General features: G+C 37.3%; 1 protein-coding gene across 1 annotated transcript in view; it reads left to right on the top strand.

The window, feature by feature from the left end:
• LOC121421049 (solute carrier organic anion transporter family member 2A1-like) overlaps positions 1-9,823 on the top strand; it is a 40,914-nt gene extending 31,091 nt beyond the window's left edge. The window contains exons 5-11 of the mRNA XM_041615648.1: positions 514-714; positions 1,546-1,710; positions 3,382-3,583; positions 4,224-4,368; positions 4,876-5,042; positions 5,631-5,695; positions 6,835-9,823. Coding sequence (XP_041471582.1) covers positions 514-714; positions 1,546-1,710; positions 3,382-3,583; positions 4,224-4,368; positions 4,876-5,042; positions 5,631-5,695; positions 6,835-7,082 — 1,193 coding nt within the window. The 3' untranslated portion in view covers positions 7,083-9,823. The remainder of the gene's footprint in view (positions 1-513; positions 715-1,545; positions 1,711-3,381; positions 3,584-4,223; positions 4,369-4,875; positions 5,043-5,630; positions 5,696-6,834) is intronic.
• The last annotated feature ends 243 nt before the right edge of the window (positions 9,824-10,066 follow it).

Genomic DNA, 10,066 nt, shown 5'->3' on the forward strand with positions numbered 1-10,066 from the left:
TGGTCTTCGTCTTCTTTTTTTCCTATTATGTCAACACTCATAGGCCCGTATTCTGAAGTCAGGTTTAACTGAAACTACAGTCTAATTCTGTGCTAAAATTATGGGAAGCCAAAAGTGTCAAAATTTTCATTAAGTTGTATGTTTCTTATTTTTACTGTGCTCTTTCCTGATTCATCGATGGTGAAGATAATCATCTATTTATACTTCCTACATAACTATGAATGATTTGAGAGCCAAATGAGCTGAAATATGATATCTCTACTGTTATTGATTTATGTAACAATTGGCTATCCATACTTAAACCACATCTTTAAACCTGAGTTTAAGTTAAACACGATTTCAGAATACGGGCCACTATGTTCAATATGTTAAATGGAAGAAGATTTATTTTCATATTAAGCTTAGTTGAACTTGCCTTTTAATCTATTTTTTGTTAGTTTCCGCATCGCTTGTTTGGTTGCTACATTTTAGAATGAATTTATTTTTCGAAGTCACCTTTCTTTCGTCTATCAGGTTTGATCATTGCCTCTGTCTCCTACGTCATATCCGGTATTCCCATGATCGGTTTTCCACGAAGTTTGCCGAAGAATTATGACGAGGCACACGATGACTTCATGGGTCACTCCAAACGAGGGAGGTCAACCGGAAGTGAAAGCGCTGAGAATGCCGCCAAGCCAAGGTCAAGGAAAAAGGCTGCTTTCAAAAGCATCAAGGGTATAAAGCTACCTCATCATTTAGAAGGGAAAAATAGTTCCAAAGACGTCCATCCACACTTTTATTTTAGTTGAGGGATAAATAAGCGCGTCACGTGATGCTAGAAAGATTTTCAATATTTCACCAAGACCTGGTATGCATATTTCGATGTGCAAGTTGTGGGTCTGAAAAATAAAAAAAGCGACCACGTCCATCTGAAATGCACTGTACTTTAAAATGAAATATCAGTCACACTAATAGTATTAACTTAAATAATGATTAAGATGCCAAACATTTTTATGGTTAGGACTATTCCCGTCAGAAAAAAGATAAAGCGATAAAGCTGATTTTGTTGAAAGTGACTGCACGACGCTTGTTCTATTATCCTCTTTCTTTTTCTTATCATAATGTACAATCATATACAACACAGATCCAGTTAGGTATTTTTTAAGACATTTAAAATGTGAGCCTATAGCTTAAAAGCTGGGTCCGGGATTTCGCATAAAAATATTCAGACTATTGGAATTATTCGAGATCACTTTGAGACGTGACATTTAATGTTCCTATGTCCAATTGATTGACAATCAGTGATAATAGTGTAAGCTAGAAGTTGCCACCTGTCCCGACCCCCTAAATCACCACAGGTTATATAATAGCCCATATTATGCTCTTAGTATAGTGATCACAAAATAGATAGGAAAAGCAAATATTTTCACTCTATATGTTTTATTAAAACCTGTCAACATGTTTCTTGAATATTGCGTAAATGCTAGATTTAATTGAAGTAGGATGCTTTCGATGTGTTTTTTCCCGATGACACCTTTTCTTTTCTTTTTCTGTTTTTTCTCTAAGATATGCCGGGGAAGTTCTGGGAAGTCTGTAAGAATCCTCTGTACTTGATCATCAACATGGCTTTCGTGACCGAGTTCGCTGCCATGATTGGACTCAATATATTCTTTCCAAAATACCTAGAAACAGAGTTTGGACTGACGTCATCATATGCAAATCTCATTACAGGTAAAGTATAGTCTAACATGTCTAAGAAGTTGTCCTGGGTTTCGTTTAAATAAGTTTTGAAGCATGACGCAAGCTTTGGAAAAGGCTCGTTTCATTTTTGTTTTCTGATAAAAGATTAACGTTTGTTTTTGCTCATACATTTTCATTCAGTTGTTTACATATATAAAATTGCAAGCACTAAGAGAGTAGAATTTAGATCTATAGATTTATTTATTTTCGTTCAACAAAATATACAAAATATTATTAAAAGTAAAGTACATATTCAAAATAATGCAGACAGTTCAATAACAAATATTGAAGATATAAAATTAGCTGAAGGGAGGGACTTGCCAAGAAAAGCAGAGCTAAAGGCCTGGTCACACCGCCCGAGCGTTGTTGGAGCGGTCGTGGAGCGGAGAGAAAAAAAATCATCACCGCTCGCTCCCGTTCACCATTTTCGATTTCGATTGTTTTTATTTTGTTTTCGATTTTTGTTTTTGATTTTTTTCCACAATTTTGTGAGCGAAATTCGACCCCCTCTCCCTACCGCTCCACGACCGCTATAACAACGCTCGGGCGGTGTGACCAGGCCTTAATATAAAAGGCAAGTCCCTAAACTTAGTTAAAATACTGATTAACAAAACATATTGTTATTTGTTGTCTTATATTGTAAAGCACCGTGAGCCATGTTGCATGGAAAGGCGAAAAGTGCCATATGACGATGTATGTATTTATATGTGGGTGTATGTATGTGTGTATGTATGTATTTATGTATGTGTGTGTGTGTGTGTGTGTGGGTGCGTGTGTGGGTGTATGTATGTATGATCGAATTGGGGTCAATGTAATTCCTGTCCATAAAGATCAAACTGAAGCTTTTATTCATTTTAACAATTAAAAAATCATTGAAAGGACCCATAATATTCGGTATTATGCAAATAGTACGCTTTAGCAATTGATTCTGAAAATCATTGCTTGAGCATTTAATTCCCCAGGGAAAGGGGAAAGTACATTCGTTGTGTGTGAGCATACCAGACTTTAGCGTCTGACTAATTATAGGGTTATGCTTATCTCTGTAGATCGCTAATCATAGTCTTGATTCATATTATGCTCTTCAACATTGTCTGTTTACTATTATAAAAAATAATAATTGAACGTTTATCGTATTACTTTGAAGAATGAAGTCTGTGGTAACTACAGGATTTACTACACTGCAAAAACGCCGGTGTTGATTTAACTCCAGCCTTTTATCTATATCGGTCCACACCGGATAGGTGTTGAAACAACATCGGTTTTGCGTTAGGCGAACACCGGCCAATTTGGCATATTAGCAACACCAATTAGTCTTTAACCAATATCGGTTTGAATCGAAAATGTTTCAACACTTCTCTGGTGTGGACCGATATAGATACCGGGCAGGTGTTAAATCAACACCGGTGTTTCTGCAGTGTACATGAAGCAACTCAAGACAACAGTTGTGTGCATGTACAGTACGTACTACAAAACATAAAACAGGAGTAGACTTCGCCCTACGGTAATAACTACAAAATACCACAGACAGTACCACAGGAAAGAACCACAGAAGAAACAATACCACACGATATACCGCAGAAACCAATGGTAACTAAAATAATATCCCCCCTTCCTTTTCTTCCTCTATGTTTGCCTGTACTCTTGTCACAATTTCTTGGACAGGCGCTGTTCTCGTGCCGGCCGCTGCTCTTGGATCCATCGTTGGGGGCGTCATTGTCAAGAAATTCAAGACAAAAGCAGAGGGGTCTTGCAAGGTAGCCTTGGTTCTCAGCATAGTCGCTATGTTCCTGCTCCTAATCACGTTCGGTGTCGGTTGTCGAACCATTCCAACGGCTGGTGTAACGACTAAGTATCCCGACCAAAGGTGAATGATTTGATATTTACCCACCATTTTATTCATTTTTCACCCCCCCTTTTTTTACAATGATTTGTTTCAAATATATTTTACGAAATTTTCTCTTTGCCATGCAAAATATATGTATCGAATGACATGGGAAACCTTTATTTCAATTTCATGTTCTGTTTCAACTTTAATTTCAAGTTTCTAATTAGTTCCCATTTTGATGAACCTAAAACATCACAATTTTGTTAATGTATAATACTTGTCGTTATTGATTGTTCTTTGGTCCATTCAGTGTTTAACAGATATGTCTTTATTCTTTATGTATGTCATGTCTGTTGAACATTCCCAGAAAAAAAGAAAGTGCAAATTTCCAATATCTATTCATCTATACAATGAGCAATAACCATATCTATATTATGAACCTGATGAACACGCGACACACAGGCTTTATAGAAACAGTGAAACACGTTCGTGTCCAAGGACTACCGTAGTCCTTGGACACGAACAATATATACCGCCTTATACGACCGTAACGGTCGTATAAGGCGGTATATATTCATTGATAAAGAGATTTATTACCTTCATTTGGAACTAACATACGCCGATTTTCCTTCTCTCATTTTATTCTATCTTGATAACCATTTTTTTTGTTCAAACACAGCGCTGGTACGAGCTTGAGCCGAACTAGTACGTGTAATGTCCAGTGTGGATGCAATAATGATATATATTCCCCTGTGTGTGGAGAGGATGGCATCACCTATGTGTCAGCATGCCACGCTGGTTGCCTACAAGAATTTGACAATGGGGTAGGTAACCACAAACACTGTGGCTTTTAGGTGAAGGTTTTTGGGGCTAAAACCAACTTTTGAATAAATCAACCCCCTCTCCCCGATACCCTTTTCTCCTCTTGAAGAAAGAGGTTGAAATCTTGCATTCTTACAGAGATTCGTACCAGTCTAGAAATAAAGAGGCACTAAAACAATCGTTTCCAATCGTTTTTTTTTTATAATAAATTTATGTACCCTTTCTTTCTGTTCTTGTCAATGGATTGCATTTCGAATTGGTCCTAATACATATGGTCACTAGGCTTCAAGGGTAACAAAAGTAGACTCTTACCAAGCTCTTAGCCTCCTACTAGTAAAAACAGAATGATACAACTTATTGTCGAAAAGAGTAACGCAAATTTTCCAGATTGGTAATTTTAATGCAAACCGTTTTAGTTGATGCACAGAGCTCTTAATCTAAAAGCGTTAATCCGAGATTATCGACGATTAACCGCTGTATTATTTTATATTTCCTTTGGTTTATTTCAGACATTCGGCGATTGTTCATGTGTCGACGCTGAAGATGGTACCTATTCGGCAGTGGACGGTACCTGCGGGAACAACTGCAAGAGTCTTATTCCATTCCTCATCATCTCTTTCTTGGTTGTCGTCATATCCGGTGCGGAAGAGATCCCACAAACCCTCATTGCAATGAGGTAAATAGAACTCCAAAAGAACACATAGAAACTCATCTAAGAATGTCTGATAGAGGACTTGATGATATAATATTCCGATCAAACAATATGACGAAACTTATATCGGAAATGATATATCTATGCATCAGTCTGTGTTAAACCAAAAACGGGTTGATATGAATCTAGAATTGTTTCAACACTTAACTGGTGAGCGTATAATGAAGCTGTTCGATGGTTAAGAGCGACTTTAAGAACAACTGGTGATTCTTTCTTACGCGCCAAACCATCAGCAATGAACATTTTGGTGCATATTGTTTACCACAAGTCGGATCACCAGTCCTTGTAAACACACATCTCTGGTGTTTTCGTAAATAGATTTAGGGCTGGTGTTCAATTAACACCGGTATTTTTGCAGTGTAATAGGTAAAAATATATTGTCAATAATCAAGTCCGGCATTAAAATATATAAATTGTACGAATTTTCGTACCGATAGGGGATCTATTTGTCAAGTGGGTAATTTCTTTTTTTAATTGAAGTTTGATTCCTTACCAAATCATGAAGAAATGCAAATTTTCACAATGTGTTTCTCTTTTCTTTCATCATATCAGATGCGTGAATCCAGACTCTAAGGCCATCGCTCTCGGTGTCCGGGCCATCATGATGAGATTACTTGGTATGTAGGCCCATCACCTCTTAAAAAAATGAGCTTTCAACATTCGATATAGCGGACACTTTGACACCTCATATAAGCCGTTTTCATAATGAAGGCGCAGTGGAGTTCCTCCGGGTCAACTCCGGATTGAGTTGATACGCTTGTACCGCGGACCGACATTAACCCCCCCCCCCCCCCCCCCCCTTCAAACTGGCAAGCTCTGCTGCGGTGTATGCGCAGTCGCTTCCGTGGTTTCCAAGCGAATTCGCGCCATATGTTCCGCGCGTGAATCTCCCCCATGCGGAAATGAATGAAGTTACGCGCGAGACTAACTCTGTAACCCTCTTCTCAAAGTTGGTTGAGTACTCCGCTTTGAGTCCGGATCGAAATAATCCTAGAATTTTCATACTGCCCTCCAACAAAGTGGAGTAACTTCTTCTGGTGGGTGTTTCATAAAGCTGGTGGGTGTTTCATAAAGCTGTTCGTAAGTTAAGAGCGACTTTAAGAACGACTGGTGATCCTTTGTTGCGGTAAATGGTATATTCATTGGCGATGGTTTAGTGCGTAAGAAAGGTTCACCAGTCGTTCTTAAAGTCGCTCTTATCTTACGAACAGCTTTATGAAACGGCCGCTGTTCGTAAGTTAAGAGCGACTTTAAGAACGACTGGTGATTCTTTCTTGTGGTAAATGGTATATTCACTGGCGATGGTTTAGCGCGTAAGAAAGGTTCACCAGTCGTTCTTAAAGTCGCTCTTATCTTACGAACAGCTTTATGAAACGGCCCCCTGGACTCTGGAGTAACCCCACTTCAGCTGTCACTATAAAAGTGGCACTAACTCTTTACATCTTATTTCTTTTTAGAAGCATTTACATGATTTGTCGTATTGAATCAATGTAAGTATCGATGTACCCATTCAATTCAGGAGGTTCCGTGGCCGACTGGTCTGCCTCGACATTTAAAGGTTCGGGGTTCGATCCACGGCCAAGGCAACCATGAACCTACGCGGCAACTTTTCCCCGTTAGAAAGGAATAAAATAGTGCTCTTTTATCCTACATTCAAATAAAATGGAAATGCTATATGCATTCATGGTATCTGTGTGTACACGTGGGTTGCTTTTAATAGTTTTCCTTTAAATATTTATTTTCATCCTCATTGCAGGCGCCATTCCAGCCCCGCTGATCTACGGCGCTATGATCGACACCGCGTGCAGATTGTGGCAAACGGAGTGCGGTCAGCAAGGGTCGTGTTACGTCTACGATCTAGCTGCGTTCCGTTACGCCTACCTCGGAGTCAACTTCATCTTCAAGGTTCTCACCGTGCTTTTCTACGTCATAGGGTGGTGGCTCATCAGGCGACAGCGCATGCGCAACCAACAGGCGGGAAAACTTACGAACGAGGAAGAGTAAAGGAAAGAATGACGCTAAGAACTCAATACTATCTAGGTCTGGTTTCCTGAAGACTGATATCAGTATCAAAATACTTTTTTCATATTGTATATCGCCGTCATCCAATCAGGTCTCAGGATTTCGGTGGCTTTTAACACTTATCTTGATACAAGATTTGTGAAATGAGAACATGATAAGAAAGGCAGAGACTTCTCGGTATTTCCATCCTGCCATTTAGTCATTGTTTTCGAGGGAATGATTTTCTGTTTATAAGTACTAATCTCTTGATCATTGCATTTCCCTTTCATTCCATCGCAATCCACCTCTCCCTCTTTCTCTCTCTCTCTCTCTCTCTCTCTTCCTAACCCTCTTAAAAAAGGCACAAAACGATATTATGTAGTATATGTTTTAAGAACAAATTTTCATATACTTTTCAGTAGGCCTAATTTGCATTAAGAATTTGAAGAAAAAGAACGGTTCTTGGTATAATGAATTTCTGTCAGTGTATTTGATATAACATATTTTTGTAGCACTGCAAATTCAATAAACAGGGCCATTGATTTTTTCTAAATGAGATTGTTTTTAATATTTAAATGATTTAATCTTAATTATGTATACAGTCGAACCACTCATCAATCTTAAATTTGATTATGATGGTCTGCTATGTTCAAAATAGATAGATTAATGTTGTCATATTGTTAATTTGATAAATTCGTGCCACCTTCATTTTTTCCAAATCTCAATTACTAATAATAGTTTCATATATTCCGGAAATTACATAATATGGTTAAACGCAGGGATAAAATTTTAAAAATCGACTAGACTCAGAATAAAAGTAAGAAAGTAAAAAAGATAGATCGATAGATATAAAGAAAAACAGAAAAATGACAAAGAAAGAAAGAAAAAGAAAGAGAGAAAAAAAGAAATATAGGGACAAAGGAAGGGAAATTCTGACGGAAATAAAATTATAAACTAGTTTATTCAAACCATAGATCTCTTTCGTCATGATCTTTGGGTAAGCTATTCTATTCATTATCGTTAGGCAAGCTATTCTATTCATGATCGTTGGGTAAGCTATTCTATTCATGATCGTTTGGTAAGCTATTCTGGCGCCACAACTGGGCGTTGTAGCATGCGCCTGTAATCCAAGCTATGTGGGGAAGTTCCAAATTGATGCAGAGGTTCGAGCCCTGGTCACGTCTTTCGGATGGTGACCTTAATGGTCGTTCCCAGACGTAAATAATCATATGTGATTGATACACGTCTGATAAAACTCAAACACACAATATTCTGACGCGGTAACTTATAAATGTTCCTGTATTCATGAACAATACACATCATTCTGCAAATGGAGTGGTAGAGAGTGTGGTTCGCGTTTATCTCTTAACATCGAAAATATGAAAAACTATAAGAAATACACGTTTAACAATATAAATTTATGACATCAACGGTGTGTGAAGGGAAAATAATTTATGTAGTATATGTCTGTAATCTTTCATGTTTTTGTGTGTTTATATTACGCTATTTTATATTCTATGGCGGCATATGTTTTTAATGGGAAAACGCACAGGAAAATGTATATTGATCACTATAATAGTTTTATATATTATAAAAAGGGTAAAGGTGCATTAAAATATTTGAATATCGTAGAATTACTCAATAGAGTGCTGGAAATTATATTTTTCTATCTTAATATTGTCGAGTCTGCTTTAGAGTAAAACCGTATCATGTTTTGTGTCCTCATGGTACCCAAATTTCCATATTTTGCTGAATATTGAATTATTATGTAAGAATGAATTACTCTTTTAGACCTGAATCCCTCAAAAATTCACCAATAAAAGCAGACACGAAGAGAATCATATTGGTCCATGGACACAAAGGTGGTGTTTAATCAGTGGTGTCAGAGTATTGCTCATGCATATTCCATGAATTTATTAGGTGTAAAGAAGCTTTACAGTGCCATCTCCAGGCGAGATATTTTATCTTGCCACGTCGACTTATAAAAAGACACATGTCATAATTGCGAGATATGTAGTTTGCCAAGATGATTTTTTTACTATATGTCGAAGTGGCGATAATGCATTTCATAATTATTGTCGACATAGCTTAAATTTATAGAACAATGACTAATTTGCATGAATAAAACGAATGGCCACTTTTTGGTATTGTTTGATTGTATTTTCTGATCAGAGACGCATACTTTCAACATATAAACCTGTTTTGAGGATCGGGGAATTCACTCATCGATGGCAATTAGATCACACAATGTAAGGAATTACAGGTCGTAATTCTCTGGTCCACTTCGATAACCCGATCTATCGATTTTTATCTTTATCGGGGTGTTTGATTGGTATACATGAATGAACACTCCAATCATTTTACCCCGATGTTAAATTTGTGGAGTTGTTACGACATCCTTGATTATCATTTTTTACACTCTCTGGTGCTATGTTCAATCTCGAGTGTGCTCAGGATGTGGTCTTCTAGGGACGCCTACTGTTAGCTTTCAAACCCAGTTTTCTATTTTATTAAACATTATATATATGGTATGTATTATTGATATTCATGTGTTCTCTTTTGGACATGCAGTATGCTCCATCCTTTTTAAATGTATCTTTAACTTTATATCTTTTCTACAAGTATCTAAATGTTTCATATGGTGTATCGATATATTTTTAAGATGAAGAAAATAATATTTTAAAAAGATACTAAACTTGACATCATATTATGTTCAAATCAAAATAAAGCATTATTTTATACATGACAGTGTTTCCTCTGTGTTTATCGAGTGATACCTTCGCGGAAAATAAGAATGTGACGGAAAGAAGGTAGAGCAAGAGTGTCACCGATATATGGATGACTGTACTGGTAGTTGTAAAAGAGTTGAGATTTGAATAGAGGGAGGTGTGTTGTTGAAAGAGCGAGAGAGAGATAGGAAGGGGTAATGTGTGTGTGGAGGATGTGCGCGAGTGTGTGTACGTGTGTGTGGGTGTGTGTTATTGTGT

The sequence above is a fragment of the Lytechinus variegatus genome, chromosome 9 (assembly GCF_018143015.1).
Source record: "Lytechinus variegatus isolate NC3 chromosome 9, Lvar_3.0, whole genome shotgun sequence".
Taxonomy (NCBI): domain Eukaryota; kingdom Metazoa; phylum Echinodermata; class Echinoidea; order Temnopleuroida; family Toxopneustidae; genus Lytechinus; species Lytechinus variegatus.